The sequence below is a fragment of the Schistosoma mansoni genome, chromosome 1 (assembly GCF_000237925.1).
Source record: "Schistosoma mansoni strain Puerto Rico chromosome 1, complete genome".
NCBI lineage: Eukaryota > Metazoa > Platyhelminthes > Trematoda > Strigeidida > Schistosomatidae > Schistosoma > Schistosoma mansoni.
In genome coordinates this window covers 63,658,699-63,686,354 of record NC_031495.1, presented here as the reverse complement: position 1 = coordinate 63,686,354, position 27,656 = coordinate 63,658,699, and the positions used below count along the sequence as shown (strand labels likewise).

Below are 27,656 nucleotides of genomic sequence, written 5' to 3'. Positions count from 1 at the left end.
GGAAGATTCAAACAAACAATACTGAATACATTACTTTGGTTGCTACTCCATATTCAACCATTTTACATGAGTAGATCTTTTAAGGATGTTTATTTAAAAGAGCTTCAAATGCAACAATTTACAGAGTTGATAGGAAACTAGATTATTGATCTAAGCAGTTAACCTTAAAAGAATTAGTCACTAGTTTCAATGCATTCTGGAAACAAAGGCAAAATCTGAAGTTAAATTTTATGTTCACTCATACATGGTGGAACTCCATCACACTTATAGGGACGCTGTAAGTATCGAGATAAGTTTACTGCATTGATTATCGATGATAATCGAAACATTACATTATGATTCACCCGAAGTTTCTGTCGTTATTACAGAATTCTTTCATATGTATGGGATTCTGGAAATATCCGAATACCTACTAAAAACGTAGTTTTAAGTGAGGGGCTTTGGTTACTTTCCATCACTTTGTGGCTATGATATCCAGTGTTTTATCATATATGAGGAGTAACAAGTTTTAGTGTTAAGTCCTCCGAAATGACAATAAGCCTGTTATTGTAAACTTCAAGCGCATATTCCCAACAGTAAAAAGTCAATCATACAATGTAGAACTTGGTACACGTGTGCATCGGTTTATGTTGACATATGACTAGGACAGCGAGATGAAATACAAATGTCAGATTAGTAGAAGTAGTATAACAGTAGTGGTAGTAGAGAAGATGGGTATAATGCTTCTAATCATTAACTTTCAGGTTTCGACCCCTCAACAATTATTTTGGGAACTACCAAACCACGTTAGGTAGAAAAGTACATAAGAGCAATCTTTAAATTATCCGGAAAACGTATCCCTATTCGATAAAATAAATGCCGCTTCTTACTGTCCAACAAAATTGTAAACACTGGCTATTCATTTCTCGAGAATGACATTTTAAGTCATTAAACATAAGTAACTATTATTTCCTGACACATTTCTCAACTGCGTATGGTGACTGGCATAGTTTTACAAGCTTTACCATCAATAATATTAACTTCAAATACACTTAAACATTTTAAACAAAGATGGATAGTGGCTAGCAGTGGAATCCAGTTCGAAGCGCATTTCGTCCTATTTTGGACTCGTCAGCTGGGTGTACCTGCATCTTAGAGTTGATGTTCACTCTGGGACTCGAACCCAGTACCTTTCGCTTCAAACACCATCATGTTATCCACTGGTCAATAGCAGTCCTAACACATCAATATGAAGATTTAAACAAACAATACCAAGTGGATTTAAAACGATAATTATACACCACTATTTCAAAAAAAACATTTTAGTAACTAACCACTTAATGAAAATCCTGAAGCATGTAAATCTCGATTACCACGTATTGTACGTATATTAGTTGACATTGTCATTAAATTTTCATTGGATGAACAAACTTTTGTTTGTTCACTATTTTGATTATTATTTTCAAGGTTGTTTGGTATTTTTGAAATGGTTGTTAATTCTTCATTTAAATTATTCATTGTCCAAGGTTCACGAACAATAGGGATTTGATTTGTTTTACGCAACTAATGAGTTGATTTGAAAAAAAACAAGTAACATTTCCATAGTAACGAAAAAGAACAACATTATTTTATCAGAAGAGGTTTCGTTGAGATTACAGTATTTTCATAGTTGAAAGCATGTGTCAATTGAAGCTAGACCACCAAGGAAAACCTGGAAGCACTGGACGGCCGTTTCGTCCTATCGTGGGACTCTTCATCAGTGCGCATCCACGATCCCGCCTCGCGAAATTCGAACCCAGGACCTACCAGTCTCGCGCCAGAGCACTTAACCGATAGACCACTGAGCCGGCCGGCATCCGATGGTGTTTATATCTAACTTCAACCAATCCACGAAGTTGAGCAACCGTTCACCAATTGTCTTCACTGAGTTCCTATCTCATAACAGACGTTGTTTGAACTCCACTAGTCACTGATTCTCACTAGAACTTTTGGATTTACCTCTTGAAGTCAGTGGAACAATCATGAAGGACGGCCGTCCAGTGCTTCCAGGTTTTCCTTGGTGGTCTAGCTTCAATTGACTCATGCTTTCAACTATGAAAAAACATTATTTTGATTATTCACTGCTGAAGACTTCTAAACTAGAGCGAATAAACTGTTCTATACTCGATGATTTTCAGTAATGTACGCCAGCTGAAATCAGTCCCTGATAAGTATTTAATACAAGTTAAAGTTGCCAAAAAACCCATTTCATCTAAATTAATGTTTATATTTGTTACTTAAATATACAGTTTAGGTTATCCAGTAATTCAACATTAATTCAATGAATGTCGATATATGAGACTAATATATAGTGCATGTCACTTAAGTATACGTAAAATTGATGAATCCACAACTTAAACGCTTGAAATTGACTTCGTAGCTGTTTCCTAGATCACCAGAACTCTTCCATACTTGAGGCCTGAACAACAGAGGAAAGGTGTAGTGTCTAGTACTATGTCAGGCCGATATTAGTTTATTATAACATTCGGACAGGCTGATCTATTCATTCGTGTTCAGTCACATTTTGACCTTGTTAATTATTTGCTTATATATGAACGTATGTGTGTTCATTACTTATCCTACTCATAACATGTCTATAGCTTAATTTTGTCTGACTACAAATATTGAGTCACACTTACTCAAATCGAATTGGTTCACTTTCTTTACTTTGCTCTCCCGCTTTTCGTTCTGGATGTTTGTCCGGATCAACGAGTGCATGAAAAATACGTATTCGAAATTCATTCTCGTATTCGACTTATTCCGTTATTCATAACGCGATTTAAGTCGATACGAGGGTAGCTGAGATGTATATTTCGATAACATTATCATACAATCTAATTAGAGTCAAGTTAAAAGGCCAACAAAAGTACAAAGTAGAAGAAGCTTTACTTCAAGGTTTCTTAATGCACATGATATAAGATTATTTACAAGCCTATATAAACTTTGGTTACCTCTGAGAGACTACTGAATCCAGTTACAGAGCAGACAGTTATCCACCCAGAATATGACATAAAATGAGTCAGATTTCTAGAAGTTTTTGTATCAAATAGGGATTGGACTAAATGTTCATAACCTTTTTCATAGTTTCCAAAGTCCTTGTGGAAGAATTCTAGAAGGAACCAAAATAAATGTCCCTAGTATTTTGCTACTTTATAATCATTTGACTATACTGTGGTTTATTCAAAAATCCATCTCATAAAGATGAATTCACTATCCATCTTGATTCTTATTGTTTTTATTTAAAAGAAGGTTTATGTATAGTTTCTCAGATAACCTTGTTCCTTAATCTAATTTGTACTCTTATCTAACGTGTTGTTAAATGGATGAGTCAGTTAGTCAGTCAACTACAACGTAGGACCAGGCACATATATGCATCGGTCCAAGTTGTCATACCTCATTAACACAGCAAGATGAGTGGTAAATATTTATTACATTGGAAGTCATTTGTAGTGAGTATTCTAAATGATAAACTATTGAAAAGCTTCAATAAGGTAAATAGAAATAGAACAACATAAAAATTCATACATGATAGATACAAAGTATAAATTAGATAATCTCAACGTTTCATCTTGCAAACTAATCAAAACTTCCTTAGGGAATGAATGAAAACTAATACAAAATCATACTGAAAGCTTGTCTAGTTATATTGTGATGTGGGTTGCTTATATCCATATAAGTAGCATATGACGATGGCCAGGCAGTTTGATTATTTCCTTAATGTATGTTCCATCCACTTCCAATGTCCTTTCCTAATTTCCTGTTCACCTGAAAGCTGGTTTGTCCTCTCCCATAAAATGCTGTTGTTGATAGTATCTGGCCAGTGAACGTTGAGTATTTTGCGTAAACAACTGTTTATAAATACTTGTATCTTCTTGACGATGGATGTAGTAGTTCTCCACGTTTCAGCTCCGTACAGTAGAACTGACTGTGTTGACGTTCGTATTAAAGATTCTCAATTTGATATTGGTTGAGAGAAAGTTCCATACGTTATTCGATTGTAGAAACGCTGCCCTTGCTTTGCCAATCCTCGCCTTTACGTCTCCATCCGATCCTCCTTGTTTATCAATGATGCTTCGCAGGTACGTGAATGTTTCCACCTCTTCCAGAGTTTCATCATCAAGTAAGATTGGGTTAGTGTTCTCCGTGTTTAAGTTGGGAATCTTGCTTTTTCCTTTGTGTATGTTGAGGCCTATTGATGCAGAGGCTGCTGCTACATTGTTGTCTTCTGTATTTGTTGATGTGTATGAGGTAGGAGGGTTAGGTAACCTGCGAGTCTAAATCGTCTAATTGATTCTGAGATGTTCATTGTATTCCGTGCTTCCTGTCAGATGTCGACGTCTTCATAATCCACTCAACCACCAGAAGAAAAAGGTAGGGAGAGAGTAAACCGCCTTGTGTGACTCCGGTCCTTACTGGAAATGCATCTGTCAGCTGTCCTTCATGCACAACTTTGAACTGTAGTCCGTTGTATGAAATTCGGAGAATGTTGACAATCTTTTCAGGAACTCCATAGTGTCGAAGAAGTTTCCATAATGTTCTCCTGTCCACGCTGTCAAACGCCTTCTCATAGTCAATGAAGTTGATGCATAGTGACGAATTTCATTCAATTGACTGTTCCACGATGATCCGTAATGTCGCACGACCGATTCTTACGGAATCCAGCTTGTTGATCTCGAAGTCGAGCGTCTATTGCATCTTTCATCCGGTTAAGCAACACTCTATTGAAAACTTTTCCTGGAACTGACAACAGTTTAATGCTTCTGTAATTCTCACATTTGCTCAGATCTTTGGTATCTTGATGAGGTATGAGTTCCAGAAAGAGATTAGTTTATCTAATAAATTACCAATAATCATTCATAAAAAATAAATCTATTTTTCTAATGACTTACTCTTTCAAATCCATTAACCTGATCATAAATCGTAGAAGGAAATAATTTTCCTATTTGTAAACTTCCTTGTGGTTGATTAGATTGACATTCATTTAGTTTATTACATGGGTTAATCATTAAATCATTCGTTGTTCCTTTTATAAGATTACCATTATATACTACTAATCTACCATGATGAATAACTATAGATGGATATTGTATAGTACAATCAGTTATATTTTCATATGACCAACATATTAAATCAGCATCGGATCCTGGATATAAACATCCTTTATATGGATATAAACCTAAATAATGTGAAGCATTAGATGACGTAAGACTAACAAATGTAGAAGCATCTAACCATCCTGTTGGCTAATAAACAATTAAGAATAAAAAAGAAAAAAAAATAATTTGGATAAGATAATCATTATGAGTAGTATCGGTCTATAGCAGCTCATATACAATTGAGTTTTGTTTACATCTAATTTGGCTAAACTCTTTTGTTAATTTATTTAACGGACAGAGTCATTCGTACAACAACAACCTATCTATACTTATTGTACCTTCATTATGTACGCTTGAGCATTGCTTACTACTTACACATGTATTCATTCTGCTAGACTTACTACCAATCGCTTAATTGATTCGATGGTTCATGCTTTTCCATTTGTATATATATGTACATCTTAATCCTGTTCACTGCACTGCACTCGCTCATTCGACTCTCACGCTCACTCGCCTGCTTTACGGTACTACTCTTTCATGCTTGCTTAACGTGCTTGTAATTTTGAATATCTGTGTGTGGTTCAATAATAACAATGATAATAATAATAATAATGAACCTTTGGAGTAAAGTGCTTCTCGCATATCTTGCGCCTTTTTTCTCGTGTTCAAGTTGCTGAGTAGTTTTAGCTTGGGGGTTACAAGAACAGCTTAGGAACTAAGCATACCGTTCAATTAGCAAGACTTATCATTTTATTCTATAAACATGTATGAAAGCTAATTTAAACTCTGGCCAAATCATCCAGCAGTTGGGTCACTAAATATCGAACAGATCATCGATCTCCGTCAAGGTCAAAGACAATGAACGCGCATCAGTTAATCATACGCCATAGACCTGCCCATGCGGCAGTGGTTTTACTTTCGCTTGTATCTATTTTAACTAATATATTGCTGTAATAACGTCCTTTGTGTTGTACAGTCTAGAGAGCATCCATAGTCCGTTGATACTTCGATGGGGCAATCCACGTAAGGTGCTGACCGCGAGATGTGACTTCGAATTTAGCTTGTTCGTTACACCGTTGTCATCTAACTCGAGTAGGCCTCCATTCGACATAGATCATCAACGTTGATGGTCTACAATTCTTTCAAGTTTTGTTCAGTATAAACGTTTGTATTATTTGATATAATGAGGAAAGTATTAATCGATTAGGGAATTTTATTTTATTATATACAAAGCCTATTCTACTGTTTTGTTCTCTGATGACGTATCAATTAGAGGGGAGTTACGTCATAATTCCGGCTTCATGAGCAACTATTGCTCAGTCACATTTTATCATTGAATATCAATACAATATAATCAATATTGAGTTTACTAATTTAACTATCATTAAATGTTTTATCATTAAATCACAAAATTTTAATCCATAACACTTTTATAATTTCAATAGTTGAGATCATGAGTCAGTCGAAGTTAGACAACCATGGAAAACCTAGAAGCACTGGACTGTCGTTTCGTTCTATTGTGGGACTCCTCAGCAGTGCACATCCACGATCCCACTACGCGAACTTCGAACCCAGGACCTATAGTCTTGCGCACGAGCTCTTAACCTCTAGATCACTGAGCTGGCCGGCATCCAACGGTGATAATGTCTATTTTTATAATTCTTAACTTCATTTTTACTTTCTTTTGCAAATGTTAAATGATAAAATGTGCATTCACGAACACTTAGATGACTCATAATTGAGAGAAAATGCCTGATAATTAATCATACAATATGTATGTAGATAAGATTAATTTCTTCACTAATCCTCGGTTAACTATTGTAGAATCCAACGAATAGAATGACGAGAATCTCTACAATATCTCCATTCTGATGATAATCATCATGTACATACTTGGGATTAAAACAACTGTCAACTAACTTCAAAGTGAGAATCTTCAATACGAACGTCAACACAGTCAGTTCTACTGTACGGAGCTGAAACGTGGAGAAATACTACATCCATCGTCAAGAAGGTACAAGTATTTATAAACAGTTGTCTATGCAAAATATTCAACATTCACTGGCCGGTTACCATCAGCAACAGCGTTCTGTTGAAGAGTACAAACCCGCTTTCAGGTGAACAGGAAATTAGGAAAAGATATTGGAAGTGGATCAGAAATACATTATAGAAATCACCAAACTGGATCACGAGGCAAACCCTAACTTGGAATGGTGAAGGGATATGGAAGAGAGGAAGGCCAAAGAACACATTACGCCGGGAGATTCAAGCAGAGATGAAAGGATGAATGTTAACTGGAAAGGACTGCCCAGGACAGAGTTGGATGTAGAATACTGGTGGTTAGCCTGTGCTCTTCCACGAGGGGTAACAGGCGTAAGTAAGTAAGTAATATACTAATGATTAACTTCAAGATGGACTTCCTGAAGTTCTAATGAGGAACAATGATCAATAGAGTCTAATTTGTGTTGGGTGGAGACATTTACCCATTTCACGTAATAAATGAAGAGTTGTGCAAAATCATGGGTTGATTGAAATTAGATTTCAACACCATTGGATGCCTACTCAGTGGTTTAGAAGTTAAGTGTTAACGCGTAAGACTGAAGGTCTTGGGTTCGAGTTCAACGCGCAAAATCATGTGTGTACACTATTGAGAAGTCCCATACTAGGAAGAGATGGTCGTTCAGTGCTCCCAGGTTTTCTTTGGTGGTCTAACTTCAACTGACTCACGCTTTCAACTATGAAAGTTTAAATCTTACCTAATTTTTTCTGGTTAGCGTTTTTCTTAGCGAGTTGGTTTTCTAAGGGATGGGGTTGCTTACCACATGCCTAACCCTCCTCCTTTATCCGGGGTTGGAGACTGGCAGTAGCCCTCGGAGGAGTTACAGGTGAAGTTGACATGCAAATCTTATATCAATGATTAATAAAATTTAGAATCCTATACACTGAATTACTTTTCTTGTTTCAAATCATACAAAAACTTCAGTATGATTACGATAATAGTTCTACAACAATGAAGAAATGATTGAAAGATATTCATAAGTCAGTAAAGATGTATTCTATGCCCTAGAATTGATGAATACATCAATCAATTTATTCTTATTTGTCCTCATACAATTCAGTTCACTATGCTGATTACTTTTAAACGTATTAATTAAATGTTAGTAATTAAATGAATTAACTTAATACCTGCTACGATTTGGGTTGCTGGGCAGTATCCTAACCCTCACATAAATCGAATGATAAAGTTTGGCGCATACATAGATTTGGTGCCTCCTTGTACCAATGTTTATGTGTTTAAATAAATAAATAAACTTGTTAGTTGAATTCATGAGTCAATTGAAGCTAGACCAACATGGAAAACTTGGAAGCACTGGATGGCCGTTTCGTCCTAGTATGGGACTCCTCAGCAATGTTCAGCTACAATCCCACTTTGCGAGATGCGAACCGAGGGCGTATCGGTGTCATGCACGAATGCTCAACATTTAACTTCGATTGACTCATGAATTCAACTATGAAATTACTAAAATCTTCACAAAAACCCTCTTCTGAAAATAAACTTGAATGAATAAAGTACTATGCCAAGTTCAATGGTATTTCAGTTCAGCAAATAATTTATGTAAAATAGGATAGTTTATCCTAGTGATTATATGAATGAATATCATTAATTTACAATGATTTACCATGAAGGGTTATATGTGACTCATCTTATAGTAAGGAATGAATAGAGAAAACCGATGTATGTATATGTGTGTGTGAGAGAGAATTGGGGGAGAGTGGGTGAATAAAAGTTCCTCTTAGTACATTTATTTGTTCTTTTATGTAACTATAGTCACAAAATTGACTTTCTATCTGATTAGGTGGATAATTTTTACGAATAAAAAACAAACAAACAGTTAAGATCAAACTCTTTTCATAAACCATAAGATATATGATACACCATTTCTCTCTTTTTTACCTTCATAATTAAAATGTTAATCAATTCAAATGTTCCATCTTAATTTTTTTTCTGGCCGGCGTTTTTTTAGCGATTTGGTTTTCTACGGGATGAGGTCGCTAACCCCATGTCCAACCCTACTCCTTTACCGGAGCTTGGGATTGGCAGTAACTCTAGAAGAACTACAGGCGGAGTTCAAAAGTTCCATATTGATTATTTAACAAGTGTACATTTAAACAAAATTCACTCAGCAACTAATTAATCCATTTTTCTTTTCTTTTTTCTCTTTTATTTTTAACGGATATTTAATCTTAATAGTTGAGATCATGAGTTAATTGAAGTAAGACCACCATGAAAAACTTGGAAGCACTGGGCGGCCGTTTCGTCCTATTATGAAACTCCTCAGCAGTACGTCTCCATAATCCCTCCTCGCAAGATTCAAACTCAGGACGTATCGGTGTCGCGCGCAAACGTTTACACTCCATAAGTCACAACTTCCTGCTAAGAATTTAGGAACTCATCTTGAAATAATTTATTGAACTTAATCTATGACAAAACATCAACTGAGGATTGAAAGAACTCTTCAGTGAACATCTTAATCATTCATTTGTTAATATATATAAGATTAACTTACTTGATTATGTGGTATCTCCGATAATAATGAATTTGATGTACAACATACAGTAATATGAATCGGTGGAATTTGTCGTTTTGCTTCAGAAATTTTTTCAATTATATTCATACCATTGATAGAAGTAAAAATGATTGGACAATTTATTGAAGTAGCAAGAAATATACATTTTTCAATGGATCTTAATTCTAACTAAATATAAAAAAAAGTAAAGTGAAGAATACCATTTTATAAAATGTAGCTTTTCCAAAAACTTTCAAGTGAAGTTAAGATATAAGCATATGATAATTCATTAGACTTGACGGAGAAGCTTTGGAGAATGTGAAAACCTTTACATATCTGGGTAGCATCATTGATGAACATGTAGTGCCGCGATTCGTTAATCGTTCGTTTCGATAACCGATATAATTCTAATCTTAACGGCGCGTAAAATCAAAAGACAAAGGATAGCAGCAACTACAGTTTATTGTCGAATAACTCAGGTCAGAAAGTTAACAACACCTGAGCGAATAATAACGAGCGAGTGAACAGGCGAATTAGCGAAGGAAGCGAACGAGGCGGAAATGACATGCAGTGGAGATGGCCGGGAAGCCAACTCGAGAGCGAAGCAAAAATAATGCGTATTGGAGATGGCTGGGAAACCAACTCGATTTAAGCAGGCGTTAATCAACATTTATAGTCGGACAAAAATGAGTGACAGACATATGATGAATAAGATACGAAGTGTGCACACATATACGCTCATATAAAAAGTACTCAAGGTTAATAAGCAAATGATTAACAAGATCAAAAGATGACTCAATGTACAGGTGAATTGGCTTGGCCAGTAGCTAGAATAAAGTATATGGGCTTAACATAACAACTGATACTACAAACACGGTGGATCTGATACACATGTGAGGGCAAAGGATCGGTAAAGCAAGAGCAGTATATTTACAACTGAAGAACATCTGAAACTCAAAACAATTGTCAACCAACACTACATTCAGAATCTTCAATACAAATGTCAAAAGAGTTCTACTGTATGGGGACAACTACGAAAGCAATCATCCAGAAGATACAAGTGTTTATTAACAGTTATCTACGCAAAATACTTCGGATCCGATGGCGAGACAATATCAGCAACAAGTTACTGTGGGAGACAACAAACCACATTCCAGCGGATGAAGAAATCAAGAAGAGGCTCTGTAAGTGGATTGGGCACACTTTGAGGAAATCACCCAATTGCGTCACAAGACAAGCCCTCACATGAAATCCAGAAGGCCAAAGGAGAAGAGGAAGACCAAAGAACATATTACGCCGAGAAATAGAGACAGATATGGGAAGAATGAACAAAAACTGGATAGAACTAGAAAAGAAGGCTCAGAACAGAGTGGGTTTGAGAATGCTGGTGGGCGGACTATACTCTATTGGGGGTAACAGGCGTAAGTAAGTAAGTAACTAATCCATATATGTACTTCCAATGGAAATCTTCATCACAATGTGATGATTGGAACTAATGAAAATCAGACAGTACATTAAACAACTATTTCATCCTCGTGGAGGTTTCCTTATTAGTTTAGAAAATATGATATTGCACAACCTTTCATCCATTGTCTGAGGTAGATAACTGTCTCACACCTTACACGGATTTGACTCTACGGGTTGAAATACTACAATCGCCACAAATCCCCATATTGTTGTTCACTTAGTACAGTTTGTTTGAATCTTCCCATTGATGTCTTAGCACTGCACAGTATGCACATATGCAAATTAGAGACTGACCAGTTGCAGTCTTAAACATCAATGGGAAGATTCAAACAAACTGTACTAAGTGAATTTAAAACTTCACCCTATCGCACAAGCAAGTGGCTATCAGGACTCAGTAGCTGAGTGGATAACGAGATGGCGTTTGAAGCGAACAGTACTGGGTTAGAGTCTCAGAGTGAACATCAACTCTGAGATGCAAGTACATCCAGCTGACGAGTCCCAAATAGGACGAGACGTGCTTCCTGGATTCCACTGCTAGCCACTATCCATCATTCCCCATACTTTTATATAGTTAAGATCATGAGTCAGTTGAAGCTAGACCACCATCGAAAACCTGGAAACACTGGACGGCCGTTTCGTCCTATTATGGGACTCCTCAGCGGTGCGCATCCACGATCCCGCTCTCGCGAGATTCGAACACAGGACCTACCAATCTCGAGCCAGAGCCCTTAACCGATAGACCACTGAGCTGGCATCTAACTGTGTTAATGTCTAACCTCAACCAATCCACGAAATTGCGCAATCAACTTCCATTGTACTGAGGTAGATACCTGTCTCTACCTGACATGGATTAGCTCCACTGGCCACGACTTTCCCCATACTGCTAGTTCAAAAACACACACTCGACCTCATATTTAATCGAACTCTGAGGTTACAGTTCTAGTGCCAAACATACCATTGTTGAATTTCCATTTCGGGAATTCAACTGTCTCTACTCTGAATGAGGATTACATAACAAATCCTAAATCTGTTTTCTATAGTCTGAATTCACTCTTCCATCGGATATTCTTTTTCGTGTATTGTGATAAACTACTTAATATATGAAAGTAGTCTGTATGTGTTCAACAATTATTTCGGTTATCGACTATTTTGTTGAAAAACTACGACCAAACTCTAGAGTTATTTTTGATTTCAGCCCCTAATACCTTCACAAATATATTTTCCTTCGTAGTATCTTCCATACACTCCACACACAAATAATGTCAAATTATTCCTTGGAAATCGAACGAAAGTTGTCCTAACATATGTCTGACCAATTCCATGAATTGTGTTCTGTAACATCTGGCGTTTACTTATAATAATAAACAACTCATACAATTGAAGTCCATTTCCTTTTTGATGACCTACTTCTTGTTCATTGTTGTGATGGAATATATCCTTTCATCCATCACTAATTCTTTCTTATGTACGTTACTCCTTGATTATTTTGGACGACTTGTTAAGTTTCACAACGTAACCTTCAAGTTATTCTTTTTGTCTGGCATTTACATCACAATCTGATATTCTCTAATATATGATAAGTGTTTTAACTAAATTTTTATGTACTTATTTAAAAGACAAACTTTCTATTCAACTTTGCTTTTGATACAATAACTGATGACTGGACAATATATTATTCACTCAGATCACTTCTGTTAACTCATATGCCTTCCGTGATTATTTTCGCGCGGCGGGATTGTGAATGCGCACTACTGAGAAGTCACACAATAGGACAAAATGGCCGTCTAATGCTTCCAGGTTCTCCATGGTGGTCTAGCTTCAATTGACTCATGATTTCAACCATATAACATTACTAAAATCTCCACAAAAGCCCCTTTTAACAATTTTGATTTGGTTCTCTATCCTCTGAAGAAGTGGCTTGCAATGAGTTACGAAACATCAGAAAATCTAAATTTTCTACTCATTAGATTATTACAAATAGATTTTATGTACTTACATCATTTTGTTTATTCAAATAATCATTTGAACAATCGTATGTTGCCTTTCTTAAATCAAATTTGATCAAAGCAATTGAACCAGTTTGTTTACATTTATCCAAAGCTTTTAATAAATTCGTAATATATAATGAATCTTTAGAAGTTTTATCCATTTCCATTGGATCAATAATAAACTGTTGATTAGTTTGTTGATTCAGATCAAACAGGTTAAGCAATAAAAAAATAAGAAAATAGTTGTAGTCATAAGAACAATCATTGTATGTTTATTTCATCCTAGTATAGGACTCATTATACCAACATGATAAATGGATACCTGAAGTGATCAATCAAACTCATCTAGGGGAATAAATACTGAATCAAATCATCATAGTCGTTGAATCATTATACCATCTTATGCTTGCCAGATATATCTGTTTTATAGAGTTGAGATCATGAGTCATTTGAAGCTAGACCATCATGGAAAACCTGGAAGCACTGGACGGCCTTTTTGTCCTATTGTGGGACTCCACAACAGTGCTCATTCACGATCCCGCCTCACGAGATTCGAACCTATCGGGCCTATCAGTCTCGCGCCAGATCACTTAGCCATCTGGCAGGTCCTGGGTTCGAATCTCAGCTAAGTCATGATATTCACTTGGTATTGCTTGCTTGTATCTTCCCATTGTTGTTTAGGACTGCAACTGAGAAAACATGACAATTAAGCGGTTACAAAAAATGGGACTACTAAGAAGCTCCTTTTATTTGTAATTACGGTAATCAATTGACTTATAGACCTTGCGCAGACTACCTTGACGATGTTTTCTTTCGATGTAATACATGTTAGAGGAAGAAGTCTGCCAGAATAAGAACTTTTTTCTCTCGATCCAGATTGAGACTAAGGTAAATTATATTAATTGCTATGAACTGTATCATAAAAGCACCAGTATTATTAGCTGCAACATTCCCAGACGTTACTAAAGTTTCGACTGTTCAGAGGTACGAGTGTTTTAGGGATATATGCGTAATAAAAATGACAAACTTACACATCCCGAGTACATATAAACAATACTGAAGCTATGTGATCGAGGTTGAGAGAGTTTTTGTGACCTTATCATGGCTTTAGATACTGAGTATTATGAAGCCATATGGATGAGTTCCTCTACCTTATACATTACAATTTTAAAACCTTTGAACCTCTTTCTAGCCTGGACATGTATAGTCTCACCTGTTATTCAATAAAAAGTAACAAACTTGGTTAAACTCACTAGAAACGAATTAATTCCATACTGTTTAGTTAATTGTTCTATTTCGTTTATTTGATTCTCTTGAATTCCTTCAATAAAACCAATACGAATAATAATATCACACCAAAATTTTACTTCTTTGAATGTATTTCTATATTTTATTACAAGATCTATAGCTGACGAACCTTTTGGACATACAATCGTATCCACTAGGAAGATATTTTAAAAAAAATTATGAATCTAAATTTATACTACTTAAAAAATTTAGTAAATAAAAACTAAAACACAAATTTTTAAGGAAATTAAAAAGAAAATTGTGCAGATATAGTTTTTAATTACTAAATTATTTAATATCAGAAGGGGTTTTGTGGATATCATAGTAATTTTAATAGTTGAGATCATTGACTAACTGAAGCTAGACTACCATGGAAAACTTGAGGAGTCCCACAATAGGACGAAACGGCCGTTCATTGCTTGCACGTTTTCCATGATGATCTAGCTTCAATTGATTCATGATCTCAACTGTTAAAATTATTGAATTACTGTCAATTATTTCAGCAGTAGATAACTATGATTTGATTGAAGTTAGACACTAACACAGTTGGATGCTGGCTCAGAAGTTTAGAGTTTAAGAGTTCATGCGCGAGATCGACAGTCCCGAGTTCGAGTCCCATATGAGGGGTTTTGGGTGTGCATTGTGATGGAGTCCCACATTGTTACGAGGCAACTGTCCAGTGCTTCTGGGTTTTCAATGGCGGTCTAGATTAGATCGACTCATGAATTCAGCTATTTAAATTACTACAATCTCCACAAACCCTTATTCACATATCAATGTGATTATTGAGGGTTTAGTTTATTTTTTTCCCTCCCCTAGATTCTTTTATCGACTAACCGTACTAAGTCATTCAACCTAGCATATACTACATAGGACTGTCTCTGAATGTTAAGTAAAAACCTAATAATGGTTAAGTGTTATAGTACCGCTTGCCAACATAATAACTTGAGAAGTAAACTGACATTTCATGTAATTTCACTGTTTTTCATCACAGAAAGGTAAATTCGGAGACTTGACTTTCTTTCTTTCTCTCTGATTCATATCAGATAATAAACTTCTCAGATCCGGATTTCCTGGGTGTATGCTGCTTTCAGAGACATTATGTTATGATACAGTGATTCTGATAATCATAAGTTACCCAGCAAATAGAATCTTTCAATTATAAAACTTACCAATTGTTGTAGTTCCACCAAGTAAAGCCTCTTTTGTATAACTTACATAGGCTTCTGTATCAATCGAATGAATATCTTGTATTAAATAAGTAGACATATCAATTCCAGCTGGCATAATTAACATTCCAGTAGCATCGAGTGTTGGAGTATCTGGCTGAACTTCAATGTTTGTGCCAGTTGACCTAATTTGTTATAAATTGGAACAACATAAATCTAAATTATTCATTGATTAATCAAATAAAGATTAGCAAATTTCAAGTCTCTTTATTAAATAAGATGTGGTAAATGGTAGATGATTGAAGTCAACTAGCAACTCGACCGCTGATGAAATCTCATGCATGAGGCTTGATGATAAGTAATAACCAGAATGAGACGCAGCTACCCTTATTTCTGTCAACTTTCAACAACTACTTAATATAAGAAACAAATTACATCATGAGTTTGGATGATATGTCTCCGAAATGACCATAGAAGAGCACACGGGGTTTATTCTTTATCTTCCTCTAGATCTACGTTGACTATGACTGTCTGATATCATGATATTGTTTCACTTATACTAGTTTCCATATTGTTAATTTAGCCAATAAAGTTTGGTCTAAACTAGGAATTAGACAGAATGAAATCGTTTATTGTTTAGCTAATTGAGAGCGATCCATCTGACGTTTTGGTATTCTGATTGATTGGTTGTAAACTTGAAAAGTTTTTACAGAGCTGTTGTTCATAGCGTATATGGTAATCGAATTAATGAACACACTATTGTTGAGGCATACGAAGTATCGTCACACATTTTGTGTTAAGTCTGTTTTCACGTTCTCCGTTTTTATCCACTTCCCTTCGATTCTTTTGTATATTGTCTTATACTACTTATTAACGTATTCAGTAAATAGTTGTATTCTTAGCAACTTCTACGCTTATGCTGTAACACAATTTTGTCAATATCAATATTCAATTCCACTAAGAAGAGATTTTCCACTTTACCTATTACTTGGTAGTTCCTAATCACTGATACTAAGTAGTAGCTTTGGAAAAATCTGGAAAGTGACCTTACATGTGAATGTATTTACATTGAAGATGATGAAAGATCTAACGACTGATAATAAACTTTTAAATCATTATACTTTATCATATTTCAACTCTGCCTGTAGCTCCTCCGGGGGCTACTGCCGGTCCAAAGCCCAGGTAAGGGAGGAGGGTTGGGCATGGGGTTATCTACCTCATCCCGTAGAAAACCAAATCGCTAAAAAACGCTAACCAGGAGAATGCTGGTCGGCGTCCTATGCTCCATTGGGAGTAACAGGCGTAAGTAAGTAAGTAACTAACTAACTAACACATTTGACTCATTTATTGAAAGTAGGTTGAAAGTCTCAAAATTAGTTCAATATCACTTATTAGCCTAACCTAATGCTTATACTCTTACTACTTCTACCACTACGGGATTTGAATCGACAACCGTATCTCTGTGCTAATGTGGTATGGCAACTCGAACTGATGTACATACGTACGAAGTTCTACATTGTGACTGACTGACTGATCTAACCTTTCAATACAATTGTATAAAAAAAACAACTTAAATATAAATAGTTATAACAGTATCCTTCAACTTTTGAATACTTACACAATTTTTCCATCTTCAATCAATATATTGGCAAATTGTATATGATCACTATTTACTAATTGTCCACCGGTAATGTAAAGTTGTTCCTTCTATCAGATGAAGATAAGCAAAATACAAAAGCAAAAACAGAAAGATCTAATTAATGTCTTACTATTTAATAGCATTCTCATGAATACTATTTAAAACATATCAAGACGGAGTGTTCTTTTAAATTCACTTGGTATTGTTTGATTGAATCTTCATATTGATGTTTAGGACTGCAATTGATCAGTCTTTTGTTGGCATATATGCACACTGTGCGGATCACCTCATTATTGCCTCAAGTTACAATCATTATAAGCATTGTAAGTGGTATTTGGAGCTAACGGTACTGGGTTCGAGTCCTCGAGTGAACATCAACTCTGAGATGCAGGTACATCCGGTTGACGAGTCCAGAATAGGAAGAAACACGCATCCTGAATTCCACTACTAGCCACTATCCATCTTTGCTCATAATCCTTGTGAATTAAGGCTATATCGAGACAACACTCACAGAATGCACATATGCCAATAAGAGACTGATCGATTGCAGTCCTAAACATCAATGGGAAGATTCAACCAAGCAATACCAAGTGAATTTATAATTGAAACTCTTAAGGTATTTAGGTTAAATAAAGTAATTATTTTGATTTCAAAAGGGGTTTTTGTGGATATTATAGTAATTTTGATAGTTGACACCATGAGTCACTTGAAGTTAGACTACTATGGAAAACTTGGATCATGAATGCACAGTGCAGAAGAGTCCCACAATTGGACGAAACAACCGTCTAGTGCTTCCAGGTTTTCTATGGTAGTCTAGCTTCAATTGACTCATAATATCAACCAATAAAATTATTATACTTCATTATCAAGTTTACTTTAGAGATGATGAAGAAAATTTGTAGCTGAGCTGGATGATTTTGATGAAGTTTTGTTCCATCTGAAATCAATGCCGATGATGTTGTTCACAAGAACGATGAAAGCTCAATGACTAAACTATTCAGCTCAAAGAACAAAACTCTATCAAGATTACTTTATTACAATAACAAACAAAAAATGATCCATTTCCCATAGTACAATTTCCCTTTACAATATCTCATAAGTAGTTTTTTTTAAAAAAAAGAATTAACAAATAAGTCAATTATTATTGAAATCAATATGGTAACAACTAGACAGAGAATTGTATAGACGGACTGTTATATCTTGTGGGTTTGTGTCCCGTTATACATTTATAGGGTATTCAGGCTATAAGATATAATACGGACAGGTAAAGAAATTAACAGGAAACTATAAATCAATGTATAACCATATACAAACACTGAGAGAATCGAAAAAAACGGGACAAGAAAGTACTACAATGGTCATGGAAACATAAATTTGAAAGGAAAAAAAGTTACATCATTGGGATACAAGACAATAAAGATGATAGTATTCAATGAAAGATAAAATGGAAAATTAATAGAGTCATATCATTGGGATTGATATGTAATACATTCAATCAGGGATCTTAGTAACTGTTTTGTTGTATATTAAACAAAAATCATTATGTAAGCCAATACTTTTTAGATAAGATATAGGATTTTTACAGTTAGATAATATTAGTCTGGTTTAGATTCTTACTTACCTACTTACTTACTTACATACGCCTTTTACTCCTCATGGAGGAGCATAGACCGCACACTACCATTCTTCATCCAACCCTGTCCCAAACAATCCTTTCCAGTTCTTTCCAGTTAACATTCATCCTTTTCATATCTGCTTCTATTTCTCGGCGTATGGTGTTCTTTGACCTTCCTCTTTTCTGCTTCCCTTCACCATTCCAAGTTAGTGCTTGCCTCGTGATGCAGTTTGGTGATTTCCTTGATGTATGTCCTATCCACTTCCAACGTCTTTCCGTAATTTCCTCTTCAGCTGGAAGCTGGTTTGTCCTCTCTCATAAAACGCTGTTAATGACAGTATCCGGCCAGTGAATGTTGAGTATTTTGTGTAGACAACTGTTTATAAATACTTGTACCTTCTTGACAATGGTTTTAGTAGTTCTCCGCGTTTCAGCTCCATACAGTAGGACTGACTGTGTTGACGTTCGTATTGAAGATTCTCACTTTGAAGTTAGTCGACAGTTGTTTTGAGTTCGATATATTCTTCAGTTGTAGGAATGCTGCCCTTGCTTTGCCAATCCTCGCCTTTACATCTGCATCCGATCCTTCTTGTTTATCGATGATGCTTCCCAGGTATGTGAATGTTTCCACCTCTTCCAGAGTTTCATCATCAAGTAAGATTGGGTTGATGTTCTCCGTGTTGTATTTGAGAATCTTGCTTTTTCCTTTGTGTATGTTGGGGCGTATTGATGCAGAGGCTGCTGCTACATTGTTGTCTTCGTCTGTATTTGTTCGTGTGTATGAGAGAGGAGGGCTAGGTCATCCGCGAAGTGCAAATCATCTAGTTGATTCTGACAAGTCGATTGTATTCCGTACATGCCCTCAGATTTCGAGATCTTCATAATCCAGTCAATCACCAGAAGAAAGAGGAAGGGGAAGAGTAGACAGCCTTGTCCGGCTCCAGTCCTTACTGGAAATGCATCTGTCAGCTGCCCTCCATGCATCATGGTTTAGATTATCCATTTAGCTATATTTATTAATATCTTTTAATTCATGTGTAATTGTAATCTGTTTTTTAACAGTATTAATTCATTGTACGTGAGTGTTTCTTTTAAATAAATTTATTGTTGATCTGTTCATACATTATACATATACAAACCGCATCACGAGGTAAGCCCTAACTTGGAATCCTAAAGGTTAACAGAAAATAGGAAGGCCAAAGAACACACTTTGTTGAGAATTGAAAGCAGACATGAAAAGGATGAATGGTAAATAGAAAGAACTGGGAAGGATTGACCAGGACAGGGTTGGATGAATAGTGCTTGTTGGTGGATGGCCTATGCTCTGTAGTGAACAAGAACACGAGTGGGGACAATCGAATGTATTTGAGCACAAAATTACAGAATATCTCACTGAAGTCTGACAACCATTCAGTAAACAGTTAATTTGCAAACTATCAATCAATTGTCTCAATCTTAACTGTTCCTTCTTCAAATATCAGTCCATAGTTTCCGATTATTATTGTTCATACAATTTCATTTCCCTTCTTTCGTTATCGATCTTCTACTGAAATACATTCAATGCCTGACCGTCGTAATATACTACTTATGTGGATATAAGTAACCAGGACAGGGTTGGATGAAGAGTGTTTGCTGGTGGGTGGCCTATGCTCCTCCATGAGGGGTAACAAGCGTAAGTATGTAAGTAACATATATGACACCTTTTTATAAAGATTTACTGATGAATATATTTCTTTCAATCAATTTTATACTATGGTTCCTTAAAATAGTTGGTCCTCTTCTATTTGGTACTTAACTAGATGTACCACATACTGTGAGGTTGTACTGACAACAGTAGGTTAATAATATAACTAATAATTAATGTAAATAAAAAAATTACAATTTATTGATTAAGTAACTCACTGAATATGAACTAGGAACTAATAATAAACATAATTTTCATAGTTGAAAGCGTGAGTCAATTGAAGCTAGACCACCATGGAAAACCTTGAAGCAATGGACGGCCGTTTCGTCCTGTTATGGGACTCGTCAGCAGTGTGCATCCACGATCCACGAACGTCAATTCATAACGAAAATCCTCGTTCAAATATATTCAGTACTTCAACTGAAATTATTCCGGAAAAGCAGCCTCAAAAACAACCCTGTCCAAACGACCAAGATTGAATGTCTTGCATTATACTGTCATTACTGAAATATTCAAGATGCCTACTGTTTGTAACAATGAATATGTTGTAAAGTCACTTAGCCTGAGGATTCTAATAAGAAATATAATCTACTGAATTCAATTAATACAGTAGGTTATAATTTATTATTGCCAAATAAGATAGTAATTTGATGGTATCGTTGTTTGATAAAAAACGAACCAATATAACCACTCATTTGGTATTGTTTGTTTGAATCTTCCCAATGATTATAAGCAGAGATGGATAGTGGATAGCAGTGGAATCCAGGATACGCGTTTCGTCCTATTTGGGTCTCGTCAACTGGATGTAACTGCATCTCAGATTTGATGTTCACTCTGGAACTCGAACCCAGCACATTTCGCTTCAAACGTCATCGCATTATCCACTCAGCTACTGAGTCCTGATAGCCACTTGCTTGTGCAATGCGATGAAGTTTACATTCACTTATTATTGTTTGTTTGTATCTTCCAAATGATGTTGAAGACTGTAATTGATCAGTCTCTTATTGGTATTTGTGCATACTGTGCGTATTGCCTCGATATTGCCTTAGTTAACAAGTGTTATAAACAAAGATGGATGATGTCTAACAGCGGAATCCAGGAAGCACGTTTCGTCCTATTTGGGACTCGTCAGCTGGATGTACCTGCATCCCAGAGTTGATGATTACTACTATTAAAATGATTATTGAAATATAACTCTAGAAAATTCCTAATACGATAAACTAATCAAAGAAAGTTGTATTCATCACTTCAGTTGAATATTTTCTTCATCAGCCAGACTGAAATTCATTAATTTTGCATACATCTCATGTCTAAACAAATGATTATGACAATTTTAATGAGTTAATTAAACCATTATACATCGTTTATCGATTTCAACTGTACTATGACAACATAAGAGTGTAGTAATCATGATTGTTTTGTTCAGGCTTTTGACCAATATTAGTAGTATTCTCATTTTCTTTCGGTTATTGAATAAAAGGTCCAACAGTTTGTAAGATACAAGTCGTAACTGTAGTAGAAAACTTTACTGGATAATTCAACTGACACTTTGAATCTAGTAAAGAGATTCTAGAATATCTCATGAGATAGATATTTATCCAAGTAGTTAAATGTTGTGAAATGAAAATTGGTGATTCTATGATGAAATGTAGATAACAATTTGTAAGATAGTTGAAAGCATTTAACTGAAAGTTCAATGAGACATTAGTTCAATGGTAACATGAGTCAGCAAGATATATCTTCAATCTCTAAATGATCTTAATATTTGAATTCATGAGTTGATTTGAGCTAGACTACCATTGATGATTATTATCATGGGTTCGCTAGTGACTGACTTCAAGATGATTTCCTGGAGTTCTAGTGAGAAGCTGTGACCATTGGAGTTCAACCGTGTCTGTTGTGTGTCAGTTACTCACTGAAGACAATGGTGGACGGTGGCGCCGGTCCAGTGGTCTAGAGTTCAAGCGTCCAAGCGTGAGACCGGAGGTCCTGGGTTCGGTTTCGCATGCGAGATCATGGATACACACTGTTGAGGAATCCAATACTAAGACGAAACTGCCGTCCAGAGTTTCCAGTTTTCCAATGATAGTCTAACATTGATTCACTCATGATATCAATTTAATACCCAACAATCTCTACAACCTTATACTGATATCAAAATTACTACAATTTCCACAAACCTCCATTCTGAATAAATGATCTTTGTGAGATTCGAAGCGAGTCGCTCAATATCACAGTCAAAGATACTATACCACATAAATCAAATTCCTTATTTAAAATTTCGAATACCAATTAATTTGTCACAATTACTATTTGGTTATGATTATTATTATCTATAAATTACATAATTATGTAAGTGAAATATCAAACTACAAACTACTATTCACTTGGTATTGTTTGTTTGAATCTTCTCATTGAAGATTTAAACAAACAATATCAAGTGAATGTAAACTTCACCCGGTTGCACAAGCAAGTGGCTATCAAAGATTAGTAACTGAGTGGGTAAAGCGATGGCGTCTGAAGCGAAAGGTATTGGGTTCGAGTCCCAGAGTGAACATCAACTCTGAGATGCAGTTACATCCAGCTGACGAGTCCCAAATAGGATGAGACGCGCGTCCTGGATTCCACTGCTAGCTATTATCCATCTTTGCTTATAATACAAACTACTATGATTTATAACTTGAAACTGGTATATAATTAAACCTATTTTCAAGCAAATTGGAGTAACTTGTATGTAGTTATCTTTGATTGATAACATATATAATGGTAATAATACTCTTAAAAGAGTTTAAAACTTAGAATGTAAAAAATAGCATTAAGCAACCATGTGATAGGTAATGACAAACAAGATATACAAATTAATTCATCAAATGAGATGATGGAAAAGATTTATAACTCAGGTAGATGATTTTGCTGGAGTTTTGTTCTCTGAGATGGATAGTTTGGTTGTGGAGCTTATATCGTTATTCGGAAGGACATCAACACTTCTACCTGATGATGTCGTCAAGAATAAAGATGAAAGCTCTATGACCGGAATATCCAAGTCAGGAAACAAAACTCCATCAAAATTCACCAAATCGAAGCTAACTACTTCAGTTTCAAAGTCGTTGTATGTACTGTTTACTTCTCATGGAAAAGAAATTTCAATTGATGATAAATTTAATCTCTTTGATTTACTGGTTCACTGCCTAATTGACCAATCTGTAAAACGTCATTTTTGTTACATCAATTCAGTTCCAATCTAAATAATGAGTTTTATTTCGAACTGTCATTAAAATTATCATTCATTCAGGTTTAATTGTCGAAACCTATATTAAGATGAATCAACTAAGACTGAAGTGAGAAAACAGTGTTATTCAAGGAACTCGTAATGCAGATACTGTCCCAAATGAGCTGTGAAACGTTGAAAATTATTTTTAAATTAAGATAATTAGACGAAATACTAATTAACTAAAGCGATATTTACGTGGCCATTAAGGTCATTTATTTATTTATTTAAACACATAAACATTGGTACAAGGAGATACCAAATAGATATGAGCAACATAAATCATTCGACTTGTGTGAGGGCTGCACCACTAACCGAGTGCCCAAACCGAAACAAGTGGTCTTCTTAGAAGGCCACACCCGGAGCCTTCGACCTAAAGGTCTAATCCACAAGACGGTGGAGTAACGTCAGGAGATGCAGCCCCATGGTAGCCGATGACCAATAATTGGTTCATACGCCATTTGTTACCTCAGGATCCTGGAGCCCATGTGCACCAATGGTCTGGAACCAGGGTTTTCCAACTCCCCTGGGTGGACCGTCCGTATCTACCAACCCGGTTAAAGCGCCGTACATTCGTTTTTCATCCTCTCAACTTCGTAAACAACAGTAAAGCCGCGAGAAGGCAGTGAGTAGGATTTCCCTGGCAGTGGTTGTATGCACGTGGCCATGTGGGAACATTTCGAGAGGAAGAGCTAACTTTCCCCCTCTCGGCCGTACCAGGGAATTGTATCAGTGTGTACAAATGTGGACAGTATTTTGTTAGTGCATCTTAATCAAGAATCATTTTATATGGTATAATGTATATTGTTAACTTTATGTTTACGTCTCTTAATTTCGATTTATTGGTTTTCATTCATTGAAACACTTGTTTATAAATATACATTGACTTAAAACATTGATCATTTTACAATTTACACTTGACTCCTATCAATGAACAATAATATTAAGTCCTTGTTGAGTGTTTGAAGTTTACAATCAGGTTGTTGTCAACGTGCAAATCTATTTGATCCATATGACGATCAATTTGGTTACTTTGATGCCAAAAGAAGAAATCCAGTGATGACATTTCGGAACAAAGTCCTATAAGACCCTACATATCTGATGTGAGATAGTTAGTGTAATTACGTACTTCAAGTTGTTTAGACAAGAGAATGGGTTTCATTTTAAACTTTTTATTTTTTTTTGTTTTTACTCAGTTACAATCCTATATCAGAGCCGTCATCCAACGGTGTTAATGTCTAACTTCAACCAATCCACAAAATTAAGCAACCATTCACCAATGTCTTCAGTGAGTTGATATCTCCTAACAGACCTGGTTGAACTCCACGGCCGTCCAGTGTTTCCAGGTTTTCCATGGTGGTCTAGATTCAATTGACTTCAACTATATAAAATCAATTAGATGATTTGGACTTCGCAGATGACCCGCATTTCTACAATTGAAGAACATATGGAACTCAAAGCAACTGTCGACTAACTTCAAAGTGAGAATCTTCAATACGAACGTCAACACAGTCCTACTGTATGGAGCTGAAACACGGAGAACTTCTACATCGATCGTCAAGAAGGTACAAGTATTTATAAACAGTTGTCTACACAAAATACTCAACAATCACTGGCCGGATAATATCAACAACAGCATTTTATGAGAGAGGACAAACCAGCTTCCAGCTGAAGAGGAAATTACGAAAAGATGTTGGAAGTGGATTGGATATACATTAAGGAAATCACCAAACTGCATTACAAGGCAAACCCTAACTTGGAATGGTGAAGGGAAGCAGAAAAGAGGAAGGTCAAAGAACACCTTACGCCGAGAAATAGAAGCATATATGAAAAGGATGAATGTTAACTGGAAAGAACTGGGAAGGAAGGCTCAGGACAGAGTTGGATGGAGAATGCTGGTGAGCGGCCTATACTCCTCCATGAGGGATAACAGGCGTAAGTAAGTAAGTAAGTAAGTAAGTAAGTAATATATGTAAAATAGTAACATGAAATTCTTTCAATTATAATTGTTTATCCAGATATTTTTCTAAATAATTCTCATGGGTTCTATATTCCTTAATCCTCGTATCCCACCTCTAAACTATAATATATAGACAATATACACAAATGAACTAATGTTAGATAATTATTAGAAGAGGGTTTTGTGGAGATTTTAGTAATTTTATATAATTGAAATCATGGTTGAAGTTAGACATTAACACCGTTGGATACCGGCTCAGTGGTCTAGTAGTCAAGCGCTCATGCGCGAGAGTGATAGATCCTGAGTTCGAATATCGCGAGGCAGGATCGTGGATACACACTGATGAGGAGTCCCATACTAGAACGAAACGGCCATCAAGCAGTGCTTCAAGGTTTTCTATGGTGGTCTAGTTTCAAGTGACTCATGATTTCAACTATATAATCTTAGATAAGTAAAATATTTTTGTACATAAATGGTTTCCTTATGTTCCATTCATTTACATTATTTTTACGGTTATCTTACAAAATCTTTATGTATATATTAGTCTGGTTAATAAATAGATACACACACACACCAGCACATAGAAATTAACGAAATGAAGGTTATATATATATATAGAGGTATGACCAGATGGAGAAAAACCCAGTTTCTTCTATATAGATCAATAATATTGTTTTTATTCGAGTTTCCTCAATTTTTTTCTTTTTTCTCTTTTCTCTTTTTTCTCTCTTTTCTCTAGTAAATGAATCAGTAATGGTAATATGTTTAGAAGGAGACTGAAATTTCTTTCAGACTAGATTTTAGTACAATCAACAAAGATGAGTTTAGAAAAGATAAGCCCCCCTTCCCCCCCCCCAAAAAAAAGAATGAATCATAGAAAATTTATTTTCTAGATTTTTCTTTTTTTTCTAGAAAAATCCCTACGAAATCATCTAACTATAGAATAGAATTACTTTTATCATATCTACTATTAGTAATCAAAATCGAGAGAAAAGAAGAAGAGTAAAGATTATACAAGGAGACTACTAGTAGATAATTAGTTATTTATTGATTTTTTTCTCTTTCTCTTTCTTTGTTCTCTTTTTTTTCTTTTTAATTTTCTTCCAATCATATAAATTAAGTGAATTATTTGTAAACAAATTCGAATGTTTATTCGATGAAAAATAAACATTGAGATGATTCTATAAGATTGTAGTGTGATCTACTTATATCTATATAAGTAGTATTAGTATTAGTAGTAGTAGTAGTAGTAGTATTCGTTGTTATTGATGAGTGTGATGATGTTGGGCTGTGATTGTGTGATTGTGGTAGTATGTATGTGATAGTGGTTATTGCGTGTGATGTGAAGGTGTGAAGTAAGAGGTCGGATTTAACGTTGAATTAGTAGACTTATCAATACTCAATTCACATATATAATAATAATGATCATTGATTACTATGAATTTTATGAAACCTGACCTAATAACATATGAATCTAAGTTCATTCACTTATTATCACCGCAGTAGACATTATCTTTCGGAGAGATTATCAATTAGCCGTAGTCAATTTAAAACCTTAACACAGTTCAAACGATCTCACCTCAGTTCGACATACATACACGCAGAGGAGTAATGTTCTCAGCGGCAATAAAAATCTCCAAATATGAGAAATATACGATCTCAAAGAGATATGAGATGAAGTAATTAAAATAGTGAAAAATGAAATAATACATGATTTAAAGGTTAATAAATACTACCACATCTTCATGTTTTCTTCATGTCACCCAATATATTTAATTGTAGATAATGACAACATGAAAGTATACACCTCGTGACATGGCTCAAATCAACAGTTAAAGTTCTCATGGATTGCCTCACGTGTCCGATTCTAAAGTTTTCTCAAACGTCTATTGATAGT

General features: G+C 35.4%; 2 protein-coding genes and 1 non-coding gene across 3 annotated transcripts in view; 1 reads left to right on the top strand and 2 right to left on the bottom strand.

Annotated features, from left to right (window-relative positions):
• Nucleotides 1-1,308: 1,308 nt before the first annotated feature.
• Smp_092460 (hypothetical protein) lies at nt 1,309-5,261 on the bottom strand (the record flags this gene model as incomplete). Its single annotated transcript, XM_018795174.1, has 2 exons — nt 1,309-1,542; nt 4,908-5,261. Coding segments are annotated over 2 exons (588 nt in total), but the record flags the coding sequence as incomplete, so codon positions are not given.
• A 4,412-nt stretch (nt 5,262-9,673) lies between these two features.
• Nucleotides 9,674-27,656, bottom strand: part of Smp_196810 (dihydropyrimidinase related protein-3 (M38 family)) — a gene marked incomplete at both ends in the record, with an annotated part of 25,855 nt that continues 7,872 nt past the window's right edge. The window contains 4 exons of the mRNA XM_018795173.1: nt 9,674-9,871; nt 14,391-14,578; nt 15,597-15,778; nt 17,212-17,300. Of these exons, the coding sequence (XP_018649512.1) occupies nt 9,674-9,871; nt 14,391-14,578; nt 15,597-15,778; nt 17,212-17,300 (657 nt within the window). The remainder of the gene's footprint in view (nt 9,872-14,390; nt 14,579-15,596; nt 15,779-17,211; nt 17,301-27,656) is intronic.
• Smp_tRNA_01544_Pseudo_CTG.1.1 lies at nt 23,018-23,088 on the top strand. The gene has a single exon. It is a non-coding gene (tRNA).